Below are 25264 nucleotides of genomic sequence, written 5' to 3' on the forward strand. Positions count from 1 at the left end.
ATCCCGGCATCTCATTCCAACCCGCATCCGATTGATCACCATGTGTCTAACTCTAACCCAAGGAAGTTGTGCTGCTCTGGAACTATCATCATCATCATCACTAAAAACAGGCCATCCCATGAACAGTAAACACTGTGGCTGGTATGACAAACTTCATCCACCCCAACCCTCCTCTGCTTTTAGAGCGACGTAAGAAATACCCTGCTGTGATTTCGAAATGGATTTGCGTCCAAGACATAACCGGAATGCTACAAGTTGACCCAAATGAAAGTTGACCTCATTTACATGGATAAATAGCAAGTCATCTATTGATCGTGAGAATCAGCAACCAAAAACATGGCTTAGTTTCCTCAGCTTAAGCTTAGTGTTACCATAGTTGCGTGCCCTAATCGAGTCCTGTGATACCATGTTTCCAAAGAGCATGCCTAAATGACCTGACTTAAAGTTGATTTAGGCATGCTGTTACCGTAGGAACATACTGTATTACCACAGGCCCTACCACTCCTGTGTTTGCACGCAATGATGTTAAGGCTAAGCTGTGGGTGAGTAAACTAAGCCATGTTTTTGGTTGCTGCCTCTCAGGATCAATAGATCATGCTGAGAGTACACAGTGTTACTTTGAAAACCCTACCGTTGGTGAATTTGTTATCTTGTATGACTCGCTATTGGTGAAGTGAATACATTTGACATAATGGGTGAACTATTGATTTTCTTAGAGTAAGAAAGATTGGACTTTTTTACATTTCGCTGGCCACTTGTTTACTCAAGTCTCCAAGCTGAATATTTCTTAGTGCTACAGGTATCATTACTTATCAATAATACCAGAGCACATTGGTATCTGAGACATAGACATTATAATCAACATATATAATGTCTACGTCTCAGATACCAATGCGCACAATTGTGACCCTCCATCCAAAGGACAGTAAAGACTAAGTGCACTGTTTAGCATTGAATTTGGACACAAATGCATTTCTGAATGTAGGAGCAAGGTTCGTGGTTGAGTAGTGTGAACTTGTGTGAAAATGAGGCTAGAGATTAAACATCATGCCCACAAATTCACCCTCTGGCGATGTAGGGCATCAATTACCATCTAAATTATGAATGGGCTCTGAGGATTTTAAGCACTGTAATGCAACGCTAATCTTCATTTTGTAGGTTGCTATTGATGAAGTTACAGTATCTTCAGTTATTATTAACGAGACAGCCTAATCTGATGAACTCGAGACACTATTTTTGCTCAAAATGTTCAGTAATGTTAGATCAGTGTCATGAGAATTACGGCAGAAACAATTTCATTCTCTGAAAATATATGATAAGATTTGATCTATTGGTTTCATAGAAAGAACCATATTCAGGCCAAATGACATGCTTGAATAGACACAACCATTTCCCCTTAAGCTATTTCATTGCATGTAAGCTCATGTGTGTTCACATTAAACTTCTTTAATGCAAACCACTGGATGGTTGCTTGTCAGACCCTCCAACCCCCTTCACTCCACTCCTTGCCCTGAAATCACCACTCAACAAGATGATTGGCCTGGTACCCTGGAAGCCCAGCCAGTCAACCCTGGGGCTCTGGGAGATAGACATCGATCCAGTCAGTATCTCTGTCTAAAATCTCTCTATGTGCCCTGTGTATCCCAGGCATTACCACTGTGCTAACCATGACCACACTCAGCATCAGCGCCCGCCACTCTCTGCCCAAAGTTTCCTACGCCACGGCCATGGACTGGTTTATTGCCGTATGTTTCGCCTTCGTTTTCTCAGCCCTCATCGAGTTTGCAGCAGTCAACTACTTCTCCACGCTGCAGGCCAACCGGGAGCTCCGCAAGGTGGCCGCCATCAAGGCAGCCCAGGAGGCTGCAGAGGCCGGGAGGAGTGACGGGGAGTCCTCTTCGGTAATCCACCCCCCTTCTCCCTCCTTCCCTCCTCGTTTTACACTCCTCCCTTCCTTTCCCTTTCCTCCCATTCTCTATGTCCCTCTCAACCCCCGCTCCTAGTCTATGATAACAAGAGCGTTTGACGAGAAGAGACAGCCAGTGGCTTCATGAACGCGGTTGCTGCAGATTATGTAAGAGGGATAGATGAAGGGAATATCCAGGCAGATCATTACAGGCTCACAAGAAACCTTCATGCTGGAGGGGAAAGGCAAGCCCAATGCTTTGTGCTTCTGTGGGAGAGATACTATTATTAGGTGACTGCACCAAATACATGAAGGCCTACATGTAGGTTTCTCACATAACAAAATGACTAAATAGTCAAACTGAGAGGAGCTCTATTGGACCATCTGTCACCATTTTGAATTGCTATCTCTTTAAATGATTCTAAAAGGCAGCCAAATCTAAATGACCTGGATAAGATGTTGACTGTTTATTGACTGGATAAGATGTTGACTGGTTTACTGGTTGTTGACTGGATAAGATGTTGACTGGTTTTTGACTGGATACGATATTGACTGTTTATTGACTGGATAAGATGTTGACTGGTTTTTGACTGGATAAGATATTGACTGAGTCTACCAGCTCTTCCTTAGCTGAACACTAAGGAATGTTTATATTATACACTGATTTAGATGTGTGTCAGCATGCTAACACTCCATTTGTTCACCTGATTGGTGAAATTGGATTAAAGACAGGACACTTGTGATGACTTCCACACAAGCCAAATTGATAGAATAAGCTGTGTATTATGTTGCACTATTAATCCTGCATTTTTCATCCCATGAAAACAAGACAATGTCACGCAGTATTTACATTTCATGAGGTCTTCTGTCAAGCTCTAGCGATATTAATTCAGTATGCAAAACAATGTTATATAGTATATCTACTGTATAAGAATTTGCTCTGATCATTGTGGGATTTGAGCCTGAGAGCCAGCAGAGAATTCAAGCCTGTTGTCATTTCAGAAATAGCTGCAATATTAAAGCAGTTTGAGCTGCATGATCCCTGCCTGATTTCTCACCTCCGTTGGACTCGCACAGCATCCAGCAGCTGACATTTGCAGCTCCAACCTGCTCTGTGATGGAAGCCAGTTAAACCCGTGCCAGAGCCCCCACTCTACCCCACACCACCCCTCACAACCCTGCCTCAGTCCTTGCTCCCCACTCCACACCGCCCAACTGTGCCTCAGTCCCTGCTCCATTCACTCTGCAGCACCACAGTAGCCAAATACTATTAAATACCAAATGTTGTATTGATGAATGAATCAATGACAATATCTTTTATGACTTTGTGCACATGGCATACACTGCCGTGTTGCTATAGGAAATGGATTCAATTAAAACTGCGTTATGCCAACAACAACAAAAAACAATTGATTTCCTATTTTAATCTTACTTGCCGATGACTTACTGATGTGCTGGTCATAGATTTACTGTGCAGACCTATTCTTTCACTCACCCCTTCCACCCACCTTTGTGTTTGTGTGACGTACAGGACGCCAGCAGTATGCTGAAGAAGAGGATGAACTCTACGACTCACTTTGAGAGGCCAGCGGAGGTGTTCCCTAACCCTCCAGTGAATGCCCAGACCTTCCTCCAGCAAGGCTCAGCCGTGCCGTCCAACAACTTACTGACAGGCACCAGCATCATAGACAAGTACTCACGCATCCTCTTCCCTCTGTCGTTCGGGGCCTTCAACCTAGTCTACTGGATCGTCTATCTTACCAAGGACACCATGGAGATGACAAGGTAGAGGCGATACGTTTTCTAGTGGCTACTGTAAATGTTTGGAAGCTTGCTGCAAATGACGGGGGACAAAGACAGTGTGGAGCAATTTCATGTAGATGGTATGTTCAGGTAGGCCAATTTGATGGAAGAAGTACAGTAGAATCTATTATAGCAGGATGACCAGTAGCTAGTCATATTAGCTGTTCTGGAGCCCTCTCATTATGAAATGCATGTGGAATCCATGTGCTAAAAGTTTCAGTTTTATACCATATTATTGGAACTGGTGAAGGACCACTGTTAAAATGTCCTATTATGTTATATAAAAATAGAGAAGCCAGGAAGACAGAGCCACATGATGAAGATGGGCAATTTCACGTTAATGGAATTACGCTGACTTTTCCCTTTAGCATGTATCCTAAACAAAAACCACTGAGTACAAAGTTTAACAAACCATTCAAATCTATGTATAAGTACTACTTCTAACAATTTACACAGAACATTTCACAAAACACATTTACTGGAAGAACTGTGCAGATGCTATGTTTTGGTAAGAGAATTATGGTAAAATCTCTCTGTTTTTTATTTGACCACGAAAACTCTTAAATATCTGCTTCAAATTAATATTCAAAGATGTCAAATTTGCATTCTTTATGATAAAAATATTCGGGTGCCTCCCGAGTGGGGCAGTGGTCTAGGGCACTGCATCGCAGTGCTAACTGTGTCACTAGAGCTTCTGGATTCGAATCCAGGCACGGCTGGCCGCGATTGGGAGACCCATGGGGCGGTGCACAATTGGCCCAGCGTCGTCCGGGTTAGGGGAGGGCTTGTCCAGCAGGGATATCCTGTCCCATCGCAGACTAGTGACTCCTGTGGCGGGCCGGGCGCAGTGCACGCTGACACGCTCGCCAGGTGTAGGGACCGTTCGACACGTTGGTGCGGCTGGCTTCCGGGTTAAGTGGGCATTGTGTCAAGAAGCAGTGCGTCTTGTTTGTGGTGTGTTTCAGAGGATGCACGGCTCTCAACCTTCGCCGCTCCCGAGTCCGTACTGGAGTTGCAGCGATGAGACAAGACTGTAACTACCAACATGATACAACAAAATTGGGGAGAAAAAGTTTTAAAAATTAAAAAAAAAATGGTTAAAAGCTTGGGCAAAAGACTCACTGTCACGAAAATAGAAATGGATGATCAGTTTCCGAAGGAAAGTTCCAGAAGGGCACAAAATTCTGTACTCACTCTTCAAGGTGAATAAACTAATAATAATAAGGGGTGCAACTTTGCTTTTAGAATAAATAAAAATATGTGGGGGTCACTTAGAAATGTCCTTGTTTTTGAAAGAAAAGCAAAACAAATTGTCCATTAAAATAACATCTAATTGATCAGAAATACAGTGCAGACATGTACAACATTAACAATGACTATTATAGCTGGAAGTGATGGAATATCTACATAGGCGTAATGGGGTCCATGATCAGCAACCATTACTCCTGTGTTCCAATGGCACGTTGTGTTAGCTAATCCAAGTTTATCATTTTAAAAGGCTAGTTGATCATTAGACAACCCTTTTGCAATTATGTTAGCACAGCTGAAACTGTTGTTCTGATTAAAGAAGCAATACAACTGGCCTTCTTTAGAATAGTTGACTGTCTGGAGCATCAGCATTTGTGGGTTCCAGAAACAAATCACTTTCTTCTGAAACTCGTCAGTCTATTCTTGTTCTGAGAAATGAACGCTATTCCATGGGAGAAATTGTCAAGAAACTGAAGATCTCGTACAACGCTGTGTACTACTCCCTTCACAGAACAGCGCAAACTGTCCCTAACCAGAATGGAATGAGGAGTGGGAGGCCCCGGGGCACATCTGAGCAAGAGAACAAGTACATTAGAGTGTCTAGTTTGAGAAACAGACGCCTCACAAGTCCTCAACTGGCAGATTCATTAAATAGTACCCGCAAAACACCAGTGTCAACTTCAACAGTGAAGAGGCGACTCCGGGTTGCTGTCCTTCTAGGCAGAGTTCCTCTATCCAGTGTCTGTGCTCTTTTGCCAATCTTAATCTTTTCTTTTTATTGGCCAGTCTGAGATATGGCTTTTTCTTTGCAACTTTTACCAAGACACACCTGTTAATTGAAATCCATTCCAGGTGACTACCTCATGAAGCTGGTTGTGAGAATGCCAAGAGTGTGCAAAGCTGTCATCAAGGCAAAGGGTGGCTACTTTGAAGAATCTCAAATGTAAAATATATTTTGATTTGTTTAACACTTTTTTGGTTACTACATGATTCCATTTGTGTTATTTCATAGTTTTGATGTATTCACTATTATTCTACAATGTAGAACATAGTAAAATAAATAAAAACCCTTGACTAAGTAGGTGTGTCCAAACTTTTGGTTGGTACTATGTGCCAAATCTTTTTTGATTCACAGCCTCATAGATGATATACATACTTTTTCAAACCTTTCTGGATTACAACCAAATAACAATCAGTGTACTATATTACATATTGAATCACTAAAATATACAACTTGTACATTACTGTGTAGTTTACCAATAAAATGGTCTGACGGTGAAGTGGACATACCCAGGGTGTTCATATCCCCAAAGAAAGAAATTATCTCACTGCAGTGCATTTTAAAAGAAAGTTGGCAAAAAGAGTTAAGATCTTGCTACCGTGGAAAGGAAAATACCTGTCTATTTGTGGAATAATCACTCTGATTATTGTATTTACATTTTGTTTAAACTTTATTTAACTAGGCAAGTCTGTTAAGAACAAATTCTTATTTACAATGATGGCATACCAAAAGGCAAAAGGCCTCCTGTGGGGACGGGGGCTGGGATTAAAAATGTAAATATAGGACAAAACACACATCACGACAAGAGAGACACCACAACACTACATGAAGAAAAACCTAAGACAACAACACAGCATGGTAGCAACACCACATGACAACAACATGGTAGCAACACAAAATGGCAGCAGCACAACATGGTATCAGCACAAAACATGGTGCAAACATTATTGGGCACAGACAACAGCACAAAGGCAAGAAGGTAAAACAACAATACATCAAACGAAGCAGCAACAACTGTCAGTAAGATCTAGCCACTTGAGAGCACCCTTACCTGCTGATCTATAAGTGACGTCTCTGTAATCTAGCATGGGTAGGATGGTCATCTGAATCCGGTTTAGTTTGGCAGCTGGGGTGAAAGAGGAGTGATTAAGATAGAGGAAACCATGTCTAGATTTAACCTTAGCCTGCAGCTTTGATATGTGCTGAGAGTAGGACAGTGTACCATCTAGCCATACTCCCAAGTACCTGTATGAGGTGACTACCTCAAGCTCTAAGCCCTCAGAGGTACAGTAGTAATCACACCGGTGGGGGGAGGGGCAGTCTTCTTACAAAAACACATGACCTTTGTTTTGGAGGTGTTCAGAACAAGGTTAAGGGCAGAGAAAGCTTGTTGGATACTAAGAAAGCTTTGTTGTAGTGATTTTAACATAGAATCCGGGAAGGGGCTAGTTGAGTATAAGACTGTATCATCTACATAGAAATGGAGGAGAGAGCTTTCTTTATGTTGTTGATGTAAATTGAGAAGAGTGTGGGGCCTAGGATCGAGCCTTGGGGTACTCCCTTGGTGACAGGCAGTGGCTGAGACAGCAGATGTTCTGACTTTATACACTGCACTCTTTGAGAGTACGGTGTCGGTCGGTGCTCAGTGGGTGTGGATGCTGGTTACAGTAAATGGAAAGAGAGGAGGCTCATGGGTCGGTGTCAGTGAGAGCCGGGAGAGGTAACATTAACTGGAGAGAGAGAAGGGAGAGGCAGAGAGCGAGAGAGAGAGAAGGCTTGTCCAGACTGTTTTCACACTCTTGCTTTGACCACCAGAAGACATAAAGAGATAGAAAACGGTTATTATCTGAGCATAACATTATGCCAGTGGAAGGGGGGACAGTAGGAGAGGGTTTGTGACTACTATGATTTCCCATTGTATCCAATTAATTTGCAGTAATTCCGATTTGGTGACGTGTTTGAATCACAACAAACACCCCCTACTGTAAGAACAATATAACTAATTGGTAGGTGTACATTTAGTTGTTACTTTTGTGAACATTCATTATCCTCCCTTTTGAGGAAGAGAAATTAGAAAATAAAGATATGTGGGTTTTTGGTTAGTGAATTACCAGGCACTAGGCAGTGTTTCTTAAATGTATGTATCGATTGAAATGGGGGATGGTCATGCTTTTTCAAATCTATTCCAGGGAAGGATCATGTAATTTGTATTTTATGAAATGTCAATATTTCTCCGTTTTAGAATTAGTTGCTTATTAGGCTATAAATCGATGTGTGCCCAATGCCGCCCCTCATCTATGATTCTCCGCTGAGCGTGCAATATCAATTGCGCCTATAGGCTATTTAGTGTGATCTCAATCAAATTGTCCATAGCCTATAGGCTACGAAGAGCATGCTCAGAGAAGCACAGATCAAAGTTATATTTCTAAGATAGCTACTGGGATAGTGTGAATAAAACTAGGCTGCATTACAAACTGCAATGGATATTCCATCCCTGAGTCTTGGCATGCTCTGCTCTGCTCTCGCTGATCAAAAAAATGTCTGTGCTGTATAGGGCTAAGTGTAAGTTCAGGAGGAAAGTCTTCCAAAAATAATTTTTGATTAGGCCTAGTCCAAAAATGCTTGTGCACAGATGAGCCTGTAACCTATGCTCTGTTCAGTTTGAGAAGGTGAGTGTGAAGATGAGAAGGTCAGTTTTGATAGCTTGCCATTACTATAATTGATTTTTATTAAAAACAATATGTTTCTTGCCCATTATGTATTTATTAGAGCTATTGACCTCACAACTTACATTGTGGTGCTAAAACTTGAAGCAGTAACCATGGCACAATCAATCGGAATTGGACAGCTCATGGTGCTGAAGGTAGGCATATTCGAGTAGGTATAATTAATTTCAACAGTCTTCATTTTAATTTGACTTTACTAACGACAAGAGTGCTTTGTGTTGGAGTCTATTTCTTCCTATATGAGAAGCAAGAGGTAGGCCTACCTGTTTGATAGATGAAATTAAGCTATAGGCATTTGCTATATCCATATATTTGTTGGTGAATTCCTTCACCCTACCTTGTTGTAGCCTACCTCTGTGTCAGTGAAGGGTTGTTAGGATAAAACTCGAATTAAGGGGGTATGAGAGGGGATGCCATAGGTCTACTTTTTAATTAAAGAAAATTACAAAAAGACATTGTTAGATTGTTAATATGGCTTGGGCAGTATTTCGATGTCTGGATGAGAATCATGCCCAAACTGAGATTCTCATTCTTATGCCCAAACTGCCTATTACTCAGGCCCATATGCATATAATTGGTAGATTTTGATAGAAACCACTCTAAAGTTTCCAAAACTGTTAAAATAATGTCTGTGAGTATAACAGAACTGATATGGCAGGTGAAAACCTGAGGAAAATACATCCAGGAAGTGGGAATTTTTTGATGTGGGTATTTTCAACTGAATGCTTATTGAGTATCAAATAGGTTAGGACCCAGATTGCAGTTCCTATGACTTCCACTAGATGTCAACAGTCTTTAGACATTGTTTCAGGCTTGTTTTCTGAAAAATGAAAAAGAATGAGACCTTTCTCTCAGTGGACTGTAGATTTCATGCAGTGCTGGTTTGCACGGGTGAACGAATGCGCACCCTTCATTGTTTTTTCTTTCTATTGAATTATTGTCCGGTTGAAATATTATAGATTATTTAGACAACTGACAACCTGAGGGTTAATTATAAACATCTTTTGACATGTTTTGACGAACTTTACCGGTACTATTAGGATGTATTCGTCTGCATGTTTTGACCGCCTTTGAGCCAGTGGATTACTGAACAAAACCCACCAACAAAACAGAGTTTTTGGGATATAAAGAGGGACTTTATCAAACAAAACAAACATTTATTGTGTAGTTGGGCCTCTTGTGACTGCAACCATATGAAGATCTTCAAAGGTAAGTGATTCATTTTATCGCTATTTCTGACTTTTGTAATTCCTTTACTTGGTTGTAAAATGTTTGTATGCTTTTGTAAGCGGGGCGCTGTCCACAGATAATCGCCGTAAAGCCTTTTTGAAATCTGACAAAGCGGCTGGATTAACAAGAAGTTAATCTTTAAGCCGATGTATAACACTTGTATTTTTTTTTTAAATGTTTGTTTTGGACTATTTCTGTATTTTGAATTTGACTCTCTGCAATTTCACAGGATGTTGTCGAGGAGGGTCGCTGTCGGAACGCCTGCACCAGAAAGGTTAAGAAAATAAAAAGGATCCGATTATATAAAGGGATCTATGACTGTGCTTTGGTCCGCGATGCTTCATGCAAGCTGTAAAATACGTGGGAAAGATGTGACTCCGATGCATCTGCAAATATAGTTGGTAGGGGTTATTACAATACATATTGATGCCTTTCTTATACCTTTTAAGACATTTTATGGTAGATGTTTTCTAAGACGCCTTTTCCATTTGTTTGACTTGAATCAAAGCCCTTACGTATGCCATTTTCTAAAATGGAAAATGGTTGAAAAATGCATCCATGCCTTAATTTCCCCAACATACCCAGGGTCCTTAACTTAGTGATGAGCTTGGAGATAACTATGGTGTTGAACACTGATCTGTAGTCAGTGAACAGCATTCTCACATAGGTGTTCCTTTTGTCCAAGTGGGAAATGGCTTATAGAGTGCAATAGAGATCACCTCATCTGTGGATCTGTTGGGGCGGTATGCAAATTGGAGTGGGTCCATGGTGTCTGGGATGATGGTGTTGATGTGAGCCTTGACCAGCCTTTCAAAGCATTTCATGGCTACAGATGTGAGTGCCCAGGGTGGGACAGTCATTTAGACTGGTTACCTTGGTATTCTTGGGCACAGTGACTATGGTGGTCTGCTTGACTGAGTCAGGGAGAGGTTGAAAATGTCAAAGAAGACACTTGCCAGCTGGTCAGCACATGCTCTGAGTACACGTCCTGGTAATCTGTCTTTCCATGCGGCCGTGAATGTTAACCTGTTTAAAGGTCTTACTCACATCGACTACGGAGAGCGCGATCACACAGTCATCTGGAATAGCTGGTGCTCTCACGCATGAGTTAGTGTTGCTTTCCTTGAAGCGAGCACAGAAGGCATTTCTGATAGGCTTTTGTGTCACTGGGCAGCTCGTGGCTAGGTTTCCCTTTGTAATTCGTGATAGTTTGCAAGACCTGCCACATCTGATGAGCGTGAGATCTGGTGTAGTAGGATTGGATCTCAGTACTGTAATGATGCTTTGCCTGCTTGTTGGTTCATCAGAGGGATCATCGGAGGGTAGCGGGATGTCTTATAAGCATCCGGATTAGTGTCCCGCTCTTGAAAGCGGCAGCTCTAGCCTTTAGCTCTATGCGGATGTTGCCCATAATCCATGGCTTCTGGTTGGGATATGTACGTACGGTCACTGTGGGGATGACGTTGTCGATACACTTATTAATGAACCCACCACATTCATCGTAGCACACTATGAGCAAGCGCTTCAAATAACCATGTAGCGCTGTGTGTAACATAAGAAGAAAATAACACACCTTGAATGCCATCACATTTGTTTAACTAAGAGGAAGTTGGTCATTCTCACCCTCAATGGCTGATGGGAGATCATAAGTTATGGAAGTGTGACACAAACCTGGTGTTGGTTCTGGCCTAATTAATATCTGCAGTTCTCTCTTAACCAGCAAAGTTGAAATATGACTCCAAGAGTGTGCATCGGGGCATATTGACATACAGCTGTCTTACATCCCCTCAAGGCTTGATTGGCTAGACCTTACCTGATTTATGGCCATGAGACAGAGAAATAAGAAGCAATAATGATAGTATGGAGGGTGGCAGATAGCCTAGCGGTAAGAGCGTTGGGCCAGCAATCAAAAGGTTTGAATCCCAGAGGTGAATCTGTCGATCTGCCCTTGAGCAAGGCGCTTAAACCTAATTTCTCCAGGGTTCCTTTGAATAATGACTGATCCCTGGCTGGGACCCCACCTTCAGGGGGAGTGGGATATGCAAGAAACACATTTCCATTTCACACCACAAACTTGTACACGTGTGAAACAGGACAAATATAAGCGCCACTTGTTTATTTTATTTTTTACATTAATACATAATTAGGTTCTCAAATGCTGTAATATTAATACTTTGCAATATGAATATACAATTATTTAACATATCAATGGCAATATGCAATATACAAAATGTATACATGATTAAGCTATGCAAATATAGCAATATGACAACAATATTAATGGTCAATAGTAGAACATAAAAACATCTGGTGTTGTAGGCCAATGCTTGAGCAGGCTAAATTGGCAGTAGCATATAACATATGGGTCATACATCAAAGAACATATAAAGCTCATAAAGTTAGTTGGCAAACCAGCCAGTACTATTAACTAAAAAGCAAGCCTTAATTTAAAACAAGTGCACGAAAGGTGCAAACAATGCATGTGGCAATTAACAACTTCATGTAGCATCATAAACTGCTTTTAATGAATCAAAATGGCTGTTTGACTTGGACTATTAGCATTAGCAGCCGAAATGTTACACATATTTTTTTTAAATTATTGAGTGGATTCCTTTTCTATTTCCTTCCTCGATGTCATAACGTTTTGTACCCACTTTTTCATTGTCAAATACTTTCTTGGATTGTTTTGGAGAGTTTCATCTGAGCGTTTGGTGTGTTGGTGAAGTTTGTGAAGGACCCAAATAATAGTGATGTTCCGTTTCATACTGGAGCTCCAGGGCATGTATTGAAATCGTTAAGCAGTTTACTTTAAAGCAGTGTGCCGATGCCTGTATCACTTTATCAGAAGCACGTGATCAATGATGTCCGAATCTTAGTTTGGTCGAACAACCACCTGATTGGTTTGGTATTGGTTTCAGTAGAAGACAAAAAGCCTACGCGCGCATGCGATACGGCGTTTGGGACGTCATCTATAATAATTTGGTTGTCCTAAAGTATTTTGACCACCAAGTGCTACTGGTGTACACTGTGTTGATTGAAGACTCGAGTAATGAACCTACTTTCGACACAATTGGCTGGAAAGCCTTAATGCATTTCCCCGTCACTACTGAATACAGGGGATGTGCTCGCAAACTAGTTTTTTTTATTCAGCCATAGTGTTTGTTAGAGGGCACACCTGCCACGAATGCCCTCTCTCCACCTCCATGCCTCAAACTGGGGGAATTCTGAACAGTACAGCAGCACAAAGTTCACAGTTTGGCTTTAATCTAAACATTTGTCTTCTGATTATGGGGGCCTAAGTTTCTCATACAGTACCTGGCTGTGTGGTTGAGTGGGTCCTTCAATTCCTGCTTCAACGTGTTCAACTTTCAAATCAAATCAAATGGTATTTGTCACGTGCACAGAATACAACAGGTACAACCGACCTTACAGTGAAATGCTTACTTGCAGGCTCTAACCAATAGTGCCAAAAATAAAACAACAGTAAAGAGACAGTTGAAAATAACAGTAGCAAAGCTATATACAGTCATCAGTTAGTCAGGCTGATTGAGGTAGTATGTGCATGTGACTATGCATATGATGAACAGAGAGTAGCAGTGGCGTAAAAGAGGGGTTGGCAGGTGGTGGGTGGCTGGTGGCGGGTGGCGGGACACAATGGAGATAGCCCGGTTAGCCAATGTGCGGGAGCACTGGTTGGTCGGGCCAATTGAGGTAGTATGTAAATGAATGTATGGTTAAAATGACTATGCATATATGATAAACAGACAGTAGCAGCAGCATAAAATAGAGGTTGGGGGGCGGCACACAATGCAAATAGTCTGGGTAGCCATTTGATTACCTGTTCAGGAGTCTTATGGCTTGGGGGTAAAAACTGTTGAGAAGCCTTTAGACTTGCCACTCCGGTACCGCTTGCCATGCGGTAGTAGAGAGAAGAGTCTATGACTGGGGTGGCTGGGATCTTTGACAATTTTTAGGGCCTTCCTCTGACACAGCCTGGTGTAGATGTCCTGGATGGCAGGCAGCTTAGCCCCAGTGATGTACTGGGCCGTACGCACTACCCTCTGTAGTGTCTTGCGGTCAGAGGTCAAGCAATTGCCATACCAGGAAGTGATGCAACCGGTCAGGATGCTCTCGATGTTGCAACTGTATAACCTTTTGAGGATCTCAGGACCCATTCCAAATATTTTTATTTTCCTGAGGGGGAATAGGCTTTGTCGTGCCCTCTTCACGACTGTCTTGGTGTGTTTGGACCATTCTAGTTTGTTGTTGCTGTGGACACCAAGGAACTTGAAGCTCTTAACATGCTCCACTACAACCCCGTCGATGAGAATGGCGGCTTGCTCGGTCCTCCTTTTCCTGTAGTCCATCATCTCCTTAGTCTTGGTTACGTTGAGGGATAGGTTGTTATTCTGGCACCACCCGGCCAGGTCTCTGATCTCCTCCCTATAGGCTGTCTCATCGTTGTCAGTGATCAGGCCTACCACTGTTGTGTCATATGCAAACTTAATGATGGTGTTGGAGTCATGCCTGGCCATGCAGTCATGGGTGAACAGGGAGTATAGGAGGACACTGAGCACTCACCCCTGGGGAGCTCCAGTGTTGAGGATCAGCGTGGCAGATGTGTTGCTACCTACCCTCACCACCTGGGGGCGGCCCATCAGGAAGTCCAGGATCCAGTTGTAGAGGGAGGTGTTTAGTCACAGGATCCTTAGCTTAGTGATGAGCTTTGAGGGTAATATGGTGTTGAACGCTGAGCTGGAGTCAATGAATAGCATTCTCACATAAGTGTTCCTTTTGTCCAGGTGGGAAAGGGTAGTGTGGAGTGCAATAGCGATAGCATCATCTGTGGATCTGTTTGGGCGGTATTCAAATTGGAGTGGGTCTAGGGTTTCTGGGATAATGGTGTTGATGTGAGCCATTATCAGCCTTTCAAAGCACTTCATGGCTAGGGACATGATTGCTACGGGTCTGTAGTCATTTAGGCAGGTTGCCTTTGTGTTCTAGTGCACAGGGACTATGGTGGTCTGCTTGAAACATGTTGGTATTACAGACTCAATCAGGGACATGTTGAAAATGTCAGTGAAGACACCTGCTAGTTGTCATGCCTTGGTCTTAGTATTTTGTGTTTTCTTTAATTATTTGTTCAGGCCAGGGTGTGACATGGGTTTATTGTGTTGTCGTATTGGGTTTTTTGTAGGCATTGGGATTGTGGATGATTAGGGGTGTGTCTAGCATAGGCTTGGCTGCCTGAGGCGGTTCTCAATCAGAGTCAGGTGATTCTCGTTGTCTCTGATTGGGAACCATATTTAGGTAGCCTGGGTTTTACTGTGTATTTTGTGGGTGATTGTTCCTGTCTCTGTGTAGTGTTCACCAGATAGGCTGTAATTAGGTTTTCACGTTTCGTTTGTTGTTTTTGTATTTATTTAGTTATTTTCATGTATCGCTATTTTTTCATTAAAGAACATGAGTAACCACCACGCTGCATTTTGGTCCGACTCTCCTTCAACAGACGAACGCCGTTACACTAGTTGGTCAGCACATGCCCGGAGCACACGTCCTGGTAATCCGTCTGGCAACGCAGCCTTGTGTATGTTGACCTGTTTAAAGGTCTTACGTCGGCTACGGAGAGCGTGATCACACAGTCGTCCGGAACAGCTGATGCTCTCATGCATGCCTCAGTGTTGCTTGCCTCGAAGCGAGCATAGAAGTGATTTAGCTCATCTGGTAGGCTTGTGTCACTGGGTGGCTGTGCTTCCCTTTGTAGTCTGTAATAGTCTGCAAGCCCTGCCACATAAGACGAGCGTCGGAGCCAGTGTAGTATGATTTAATCTTAGTCCTGTATTGACGCTTTGCCTGTTTCATGGTTTATCGCAGGGTATAGCAGGTTTTCTTGTAAGCTTGGGTTATAGTCCCGCACCATGAAAGCGGCAGCTCTACCCTTCAGCTCAGTGCTAATGTTTCCTGTAATCCATTGCTTCTGTTTGGGGTATGTACGTACAGTCACTGTGGGGACAACATCCTTGATGCACTTATTGATAATGCCAGTGACTGATGTGGTGTTCTCCTCAATGTCATCGGAAGAATCCTGGAACATGTTCCAGTCTGTGATAGCAAAACAGTCCTATAGTTTAGCATCTGCTTCATCTGACCACTTTTTTATAGGCCGAGTCAATGGTGTTTCCTGCTTTAATTTTTGCTTTTAAGCAGGAATCCGGAGTATAGAGTTGTGGTCAGATTTACCAAATGGAGGGCAAGGGAGAGCTTTGTACGCGTGTCTTTGTGTGGAGTACAGCTGATCTAGAATTATTTTCCCTCTGGTTGCACATTTAACATTTCGATAGATATTTGGTAGAACTGATTTAAGTTTCCCTGCATTAAAGTTTCCGGCCACTAGAAGCGCCGCCTCTGGGTGAGTGTTTGCCTATTTACTTATACAGCTGACTGAGTGCCGTCTTAGTGCCAGCATCTGTCTGTGGTGGTAAATAAACAGCCACGAAAATTATAGCTGAGAACTCTCTAGGCAAGTAGTGTTGTCTGCAATTTATCACAATATACTGTACTTCAGGCGAGCAAAATCTAGAGGCTTCCTTAGATTTCGTGCACCAGCTGTTGTTTACAAATATGCACAGACCGCCCCCCCCTTGTCTTACCGGAGTGTGCTGTTCTATCTTGCCGGTGCAGCGTACAGTATATCCCGCTAGCTGAATATCCATGTCGTCATTCAGCCACGATTCCTTGAAACATAGGATATTACAGTTTTTGTTGTCCAGTTGGTAGGATATTCGTGATCGTACCTCGTCTAATTTATTGTCCAATGATTGCACGTTGGCGAGTAATATTGACGGTAACGGCAGCTTTCCACTCGCCTTCTGAGGGTCCTGACAAGGCATCCGGCTCTTTTGTCCTCTGTACCTGTGTCGCTTCCTCTTGCAAATAACGGGGATGTCGGCCCTGCCGGGTGTTTGGAGTATATCCTGTGCGTCTTGCTTGTTGTACAAAAAACCTTTGTCTAATCCGAGGTGAGTGATCGCTGTCCTGATACCCAGAAGCTATTTTTTTGCCGTAAGATACGGTTGCAGAAACATTATGTCCAAAATAAGTTACAAATAGCGCAACAATAAAACACATAATAGCACAATTGGTTGGGCGCCCGTAAAACTGTTGCCATTTCTGCCGGCGCCACTCCATAATAAAGGTGGAGTTTCGCAAAACATATTCTCCCTAGGCCCATTCCAGACTTGAGATAAGTTGATTTAACATGACTTAAGTCTATATTTTATTGATTCCATGCTATGTTTATTTATCTCAAGCCTGAATTGGTCACTGTTTGTATGTCTTGATGCTGCCTTTTAAACACACTGAGACACCGAAAAGTGTTTTCCCAACAATTGTTCAGATTGAAGAACCACTTTCAGAGTACTTCCATTCTGTTTTGAAATACATTCGGTGTACCATGACATTTAGATTGTGTTTACGTGGATCTCTCAAAAGTTAATTCAACTGAACATCAGCAAAACTGAGGCTCTACTTGTTGGCACCCCCAACAGGTCCAGCACTCTCCAATTACACTCCTCACCATTGCAGGACAGAACATCCCTCACTTGCTTTTAGCTTGCCTGCCCCCAGCATCTGGAATGCCCTCCTGGACCACCTGAAGGCACCACAGACTCTGGGCTCCTTAAAAGCAGGCCTAAAGACTTTTCTCTTTAGGAAGGCTTTCTGTTGATAGCTATGCTCCTTGGTGTCCTTGTCCCTTGTAGCGTCAGCTGTGTTCTTTGTGTCAGTTGCTCTAGTTGTGTCCATTTTTATGTTTTTACTATTTGGTTTGTATTTTTTTTAATGCACTTTGATGTTATTTTGTATAAATGTAATAGATTCTTATTATTTCTTATTACATTCAAATATCCTCCAAAAACAGATCTCCGCATAGGTGCACTACTTTTCATGGTTTTACTACACAATGATGGTGTTTGAGTCTTTCTAATTTAACAATGCACTGTTACACGACTTCGGGACAGCATTAGAACCACCAGTGGCTCGACACCAGCCATTAACCTGGGTGTTCTCTTGCTTTACAGAGAGCAAGCCTGTTTTGTATAGCGTGTTTTTTTCTCCACTGAATATAAATGTAAGGTGCCTCAGGCCTTGTGAGAGAAGTCAGATTTCATGACAGTGATGAGAGGTGTCAAGATCTGACTAGGGTTTCTGACATTTCCTTAACTGTTGCTATTGATTGATATACTGCAGACTGTAAGCGACCAAGCAGTTAGCTACATCCTGTACACAGCAGGCAGCGTTGTGAAAGCCTAGGGGGCTCGAAATCACCGTGATCAAAAATAGAACAACAACCAGTGGAGGAGCCATTGAAGTCAGGCTCTCAGGATGTGTGAATAGTGTGTGCATGGTTCATTCCCCAAGTGCCAGCCACTGTAAGCTTTCATCTCTCTTTTTATAAATCTGTATTACATTGTACGGTTTTCCATGTGCTTACCACCCACTAACCTAACCTTCGGCACTGGGTGCTGTACATCCATCCTAACCCACATTTCTTTCTCATCTCTTGAAAGCCGCCTTTTTAATTTTTGGGAAATAAATAGCTTTTTCCATAGATGCTTGCTTCCAAATTGAATGCAGAAATATTTCATGACAAAAGTCCTGATGAAGAGGAGCAGGAAGAAAGACCCTTTAGAGGAGCAGAACCACAGGACAAAGTGGTACATAGTGCCTTCAGTGTTATAACCCATTGATTTATCTTCAGAGTTCGTACTGTTAGGTGACCTAAACTGGGATATGTTTAACACCCCGGCCGTCCTACAATCTAAACTAGATTCCCTCAATCTCACACAAATTATCAAGGAACCTACCAGGTACAACCCTAAATCCGTAAACACGGGCACCCTCATAGATATCATCCTGTCCAAACTGCCCTCTAAATACACCTCTGCTGTCTGAAACCAGGATCTCAGCGATCACTGCCTCATTGCCTGCGTCCGTAATGGGTCCGCGGTCAAACGACCACCCCTCATCACTGTCATACTCTCCCTAAAACACTTCAGCAAGCAGGCCTTTCTAATCAACCTAGCCCGGGTATCCTGGAAGGATATTGACCTCATCCTGTTAGTAGGGGATGCCTGGTTATTCTTTAAAAGTGCTTTCCTCACCATCTTAAATAAGCATGCCACATTCAAAAAAATGTAGAACTAAGGACAGATATAGCCCTTGGTTCACTCCAGACTTGACTGCCCTTGACCAGCACAAAAACATCCTGTGGTGTACTGCATTAGCATCGAATAGACCCCACGACATGCATCTTTTCAGGGAAGTTAGGAACCAATATACACAGTCAGTTAGGAAAGCAAAGGCTAGCTTTTTTAAACAGAAATTTGCATACTGTAGCACAAATTCCAAAACGTTTTGGAACACTGTAAAGTCCATGGAGAATGAGAGCTCCTCCTCCCAGCTGCCCATTGTACTGAGGCTAGGAAACACTGTCACCACTGATAATCGAACATTTCAATTCAGCATTTTTCTGCGGCTGACCATGCTTTCCACCTGGCTACCACTTCCCCGGTCAACAGCTCTCCACCCCCTGCAGCAACTTGCCCAAGCCCCCCCCCCGCTTCTCCTTCACCCAAATCTAGATAGCTGATGTTCTGAAAGAGCTGCAAAATCTGGACCCCTACAAATCCACTGGGCTTGACAACCCTCTCGTTCTAAAATTATCCACCGCAATTGTTGCAACCCCTATTACTAGCCTGTTCAACCCCTCTTTCGTATCGTCTGAGATCCCTAAAGACTGGAAAGCTGCCGTGGTCATCCCCTCTTCAAATTCTAGACCCAAACTGTTAGAGACCTATATCCATCCTGCCCTGTCTTTCTAGTCTTCGAAAGCCAAGTTAACAAACAGACCACTGACCATTTCGAATCCCACCGTACCTTCTCCGGTATGCAATTTGGTTTCCAAGCTGGTCATGGATGCACCTCAGCCATGCTCAAGGTCCTAAACGATATCATAACCACCATCAATAAAATACAGTACTGTGCAGCTGTCTTCATTGACCTGGCCAAGGCTTTCGACTCTGTCAATCACCGCATTCTTATTGGCAGACTCAACATCCTTGGTTTCCCAAGTGACTGCCTCGTCTGGTTCACCAACTACTTCTCAGATAGAGTTCAGTGTGTCAAATCGGATGGCATGTTGTCCGGACCTCTGGCAGTCTCTATGGGAGTGCCAAAGGGTTCAATTCTCAGGCAGACTCTTTTCTCTTTATATATCAATGATGTCGCTATTGCTGCCGGTGATTCTCTGATCCACCTCTGCGCAGACGACACCATTCTGTATACTTCCGGCCCTTCTTTGGACACTGTGTTAACAAACCTCCAGACGAGCTTCGATGCCATACAACACTCCTTCCGTGGCCTCCAACTGCTCTTAAATGCTAGTTAAACTAAATGCATGCTCTTCAACTGATCGCTGCCTGCACCCGCCCAACTAGCATCACTACTCTGGACGGTTCTTAGAATATGTGGACAACTACAAATACCTAGGTGTCTGGTTAGACTGTAAACTCTCCTTCCAGACTAACATTATCTCCAATCCAAAATTAAATCTAGAATTGGCTTCCTATTTTGGAACAAAGCTTCCCTCACTCAAGCTGCTAAACATACCCTCGTAAAACTGATTATCCTACCGATCCTTGACTTTGCCTATTATTACAAAATAGCCTTCAACATTCTACCCAGCAAATTGGATGTAGTCTATCACAGTGCCATACATTTTGTCACCAGAGCCCCATATACTACCCACCACTGCGACCTGTATGCTCTCGTTGTCTGGCCCTCGCCTCATACTCGTCGCCAAACCCGCTGGCTTCAGTTAATCTATAAGTCTTTGCTAGGTAAAACCCCGCCTTATCTCAGCTCACTGGTCACCATAGCAGCACCCACCCATATCACGCGCTCCAGCAGGTATATTTCACTGGTCACCCCCAAAGCCAAGTCCCCCTCTGACCACCTTTCCTTCCAGTTCTCTGCTGCCAATGACTGGAACGAATTGCAAAAATCACTGAAGCTGGAGAGTTATATCTCCCTCAATAACTTTAAGCATCAGCTGTCAAAGCAGCTTACTGATGATCACTGCACGTGTACACAGCCCATCTGTAAATAGCCCACCCAACTACCTCATCCCCATATTGTTATTTATTTTTGCTCTTCTGCACCACAGTATCTATACTTGCACATCATCATCTGCACATCTATCACTCCAGTGTTAATGCTAAATTGTCATTCTTTCACCACTATGGCCGATTTATTGCCTTACCTCCTTACTTCATTTGCACACACTGTATACAGACATTTCGATTGTGTTATTGACTGTACGTTTGTTTATCCCATGTGTAACTCTGTCTTGCTGTTTTTGTCGCACTGCTTGGCTTTATCTTGGCCAGGTCATAGTTGTATTTGAGAACTTTTTCTCAATGGTCTATCTGGTGAAATAAAGGTGAAAAAAAATACATTTGACTTTTTTTTGTGTTATTTAAAGTCAATTGAATTTACACAATACTCCATAATGTCAAAGTGAAATTATGTTTTTAGAAATGTTTACAAATTAATAAAAAAGGAAAAACTGAAATGTCTTCAGTCAAGTATTCAGTCAAGTATTCAACCATTTTGTTGTCACAGACCTAAATAAATTCAGAATACAAAATGTGCTTAACAAGTCACATAATAAGTTGCACGGACTCACCCTGTGTTTTTGACATGATATTTAAACGACTACCCCATCTCTGTACCCCACACACAATTACCTGTAAGGTCAGTCAGTCGAGCAGGGAATTTCAAACACAAAGTCAAGTGGTTAGAGCGTTGGACTAGTGTTAGACTAGACTGGCGTTGGACTAGTAACCGGAAGGTTGCAAGTTCAAACCCCTTCGCTGACAAGGTACAAATCTGTTGTTCTGCCCCTGAACAGGCAGTTAACCCACTGTTCCTAGGCTGTCATTGAAAATAAGAATTTGTTCTTAACTGACTTGCCTAGTTAAATAAAGATAAAATACATTTTTAACATTTTTAAAAAGACCAGGGATGTTTTCCAGTGGTTCACAAAGAAGGGCACCTATTAGTAAATGGGTAAAAAAAAAGATATTGAATATCCCTTTGAGCTGGTGCATTTGTTAATTACACTTTGGATAGTTTATCAATACACCCAGTCACTACAAAGATACAGACGCCCTTCCTAACTCAGTTGCCGGAGATGAAGGAAACCACTCAGGGATTTCACCATGAGGCCAATGGTGATATTAAAACAGTTACAGAGTTTAAAACCTCTTAGATGTAAAGGGACCTGCGTGGTTCTGGTACTGGTTCCGAACAAGTGTTTTGCTTGTAGATCTGTGGACACCATAAATTGAAATGGCTTGCGTTGAGCGATAACCCTGGTTCCCACATGACGTAGGATGTGAAATCTGAAACCACTGGAAGCTTGGATGTCCCTTCTACCATTTAATTTGCTCTTCTGACTGTCCATCAACTTCTGGCTGAACCCTACATCACAGGCACTGACAAACCACATGCCTGCATTCATTATATTGTAGTGCAGCAGGAGAGAGTGGTTTCATCACTATATCACATTCAGAGATCTATTAGCCATTCGTCTAAAATAATTAATAGATTTAAATCAAAAACACTTTCTGTTTGTCATAGAGGGACAACTATAATATGAGATGAAATACAAGTTCCTAATGAGTTCAGGAACCCAAACTAGAGCTCTGTGAGATGATCACGACGATGGGGTCAGATGTTTTGATCAAGAGAGACCTTTAGAAAATGTGCACATTTGTGTATTTTACAGTTATTAGAAAAGTGCAATCTTATATGCTTTCTAAAATTAGTATAATCAAATTATCACACAACTATGTTCATTAATGTGATGACAATTATTTTTATCACGTCAATTAACTATGTTTAATTATTACGATGATTTAAATTAATCGTCGTAACAATTAACTCATTAGCAATCTTGGGGCACAACGGGAAAAGTGTATTTAACAAAAGATATAAAGATCTCTCACGTTTCAGTCATCAATCAGTCATTATTTAATTGTTATTTACCTTCAGTCTCATTCTGAATGTCGCAAAATCCTTGGATATCTGCACGAACCCTAGCATAAATGATAAATCAGCGATATACAAATTGGCTTAATTATTTATTTACTAAGTAACTAAATAAACACACAAACAGAATAGTTTCCACATTGATTGCTACATAAGTCAATGAAAAGTCCCTTATGAACTAACCCGATATGTTGGCTTGGTAGACAATGGAAAGGGTGGGGGCAGATAAAGAGCGTGAAAGACAGAATGGACTCACTACATACAGTTGATATAAATGCTAATACTTTTCACCTGAACGGCCTCTCATTCCAAAAGAATTGCAATGTACATATTTACACTTGTATGTCTTGTCATCTCTCTCTGTTTAAACCGCCCGGTCCATTTTCTGTGGAGAGTAATTCATCAGAAGTCTCTGGTTGTGTTCCCCAGAAGTCACAATGTCTTTTGTAGCTGGAGCTTCTCAGATTTCTCAGAGTGTCAGTTATAATGGATACGTCAGACGTACCAATGTTCATTTGTTAGGGATATGTTCTTCTCTCGTCTTTGGTCGAGTTTCCTAGATATTTTACATATACAGTGCTTGCGAAAGTATTCGGCCCCCTTGAACTTTGCGACCTTTTGCCACATTTCAGGCTTCAAACATAAAGATATAAAACTGTATTTTTTTGTGAAGAATCAACAACAAGTGGGACACAATCATGAAGTGGAACGACATTTATTGGATATTTCAAACTTTTTTAACAAATCAAAAACTGAAAAATTGGGCGTGCAAAATTCGCTTGGGGTATGTCTCTATCAGTTTTGCACATCGAGAGACTGAAATTTGTTCCCATTCCTCCTTGCAAAACAGCTCGAGCTCAGTGAGGTTGGATGGAGAGCATTTGTGAACAGCAGTTTTCAGTTCTTTCCACAGATTCTCGATTGGATTCAGGTCTGGACTTTGACTTGGCCATTCTAACACCTGGATATGTTTATTTTTGAACCATTCCATTGTAGATTTTGCTTTATGTTTTGGATCATTGTCTTGTTGGAAGACAAATCTCCGTCCCAGTCTCAAGTATTTTGCAGACTCCATCAGGTTTTCTTCCAGAATGGTCCTGTATTTGGCTCCATCCATCTTCCCATCAATTTTAACCATCTTCCCTGTCCCTGCTGAAGAAAAGCAGGCCCAAACCATGATGCTGCCACCACCATGTTTGACAGTGGGGATGGTGCGTTCAGGGTGATGAGCTGTGTTGCTTTTACGCCAAACATAACGTTTTGCATTGTTGCCAAAAAGTTCAATTTTGGTTTCATCTGACCAGAGCACCTTCTTCCACATGTTTGGTGTGTCTCCCAGGTGGCTTGTGGCAAACTTTAAACAACACTTTTTATGGATATCTTTAAGAAATGGCTTTCTTCTTGCCACTCTTCCATAAAGGCCAGATTTGTGCAATATACGACTGATTGTTGTCCTATGGACAGAGTCTCCCACCTCAGCTGTAGATCTCTGCAGTTCATCCAGAGTGAACTGCAGTTCATGCAGTTCATTCAGTCTTCTCCTTGTATGAGCTGAAAGTGTAGAGGGACGGCCAGGTCTTGGTAGATTTGCAGTGGTCTGATACTCCTTCCATTTCAATATTATGGCTTGCACAGTGCTCCTTGGGATGTTTAAAGCTTGGGAAATCTTTTTGTATCCAAATCTGGCTTTAAACTTCTTCACAACAGTATCTCGAACCTGCCTGGTGTGTTCCTTGTTCTTCATGATGCTCTCTGCGCTTTTAACGGACCTCTGAGACTATCACAGTGCAGGTGCATTTATACGGAGACTTGATTACACACAGGTGGATTGTATTCATCATCATTAGTCATTTAGGTCAACATTGGATCATTCAGAGATCCTCACTGAACTTCTGGAGAGAGTTTGCTGCACTGAAAGTAAAGGGGCTGAATAATTTTGCACGCCGAATTTTTCAGTTTTTGATTTGTTAAAAAAGTTTGAAATATCCAATAAATGTCGTTCCACTTCATGATTGTGTCCCACTTGTTGTTGATTCTTCACAAAAAAATACAGTTTTATATCTTTATGTTTGAAGCCTGAAATGTGGCAAAAGGTCGCAAAGTTCAAGGGGGCCGAATACTTTCGCAAGGCACTGTTACAGCTGCATACTGTGAATGTGTAGTCTTTAGTTTTGACATGATTGTTCTTTAAGTACCCACGGTCCCTTCCAAATGTTTGGATTACAGAAATATTGTGTCATTATTCAACCTTTGATGTTACCGTACTGCAACGTCTCTCTCTCTGTGGAAAAAAAGGGATTTAACTTCCATATCTGAAAGAGTGGAAGAGAGAGTTTTGCTGCAGGTATTTACGACCGTCGTAAAACTGTGGTGGGAGAGAGAGAGATAGAAAAGGGGGATGGGGTGGGTTCTGGTGCCTGTGATCCTCACCCAAAAGGGCGAATATGAAAATATTTT

At 42.2% G+C, this 25264-nt stretch overlaps 1 protein-coding gene across 3 annotated transcripts in view; it reads left to right on the forward strand.

The window, feature by feature from the left end:
* gabra6b (gamma-aminobutyric acid type A receptor subunit alpha6b) overlaps positions 1-25264 on the forward strand; it is a 37340-nt gene that overhangs the window by 6933 nt on the left and 5143 nt on the right. For all 3 annotated transcript variants that reach the window (XR_002954695.2, XM_024432235.2, XM_024432236.2), the window contains 2 exons: positions 1648-1901; positions 3438-3691. Coding sequence is in view for 2 of the 3 variants with exons in the window: in XM_024432235.2 (XP_024288003.1) it covers positions 1648-1901; positions 3438-3691 (508 nt within the window). In the remaining variant the exon portion in view is untranslated. The remainder of the gene's footprint in view (positions 1-1647; positions 1902-3437; positions 3692-25264) is intronic.

The sequence above is a fragment of the Oncorhynchus tshawytscha genome, linkage group LG09 (assembly GCF_018296145.1).
Source record: "Oncorhynchus tshawytscha isolate Ot180627B linkage group LG09, Otsh_v2.0, whole genome shotgun sequence".
In the NCBI taxonomy this organism is placed as follows: domain Eukaryota; kingdom Metazoa; phylum Chordata; class Actinopteri; order Salmoniformes; family Salmonidae; genus Oncorhynchus; species Oncorhynchus tshawytscha.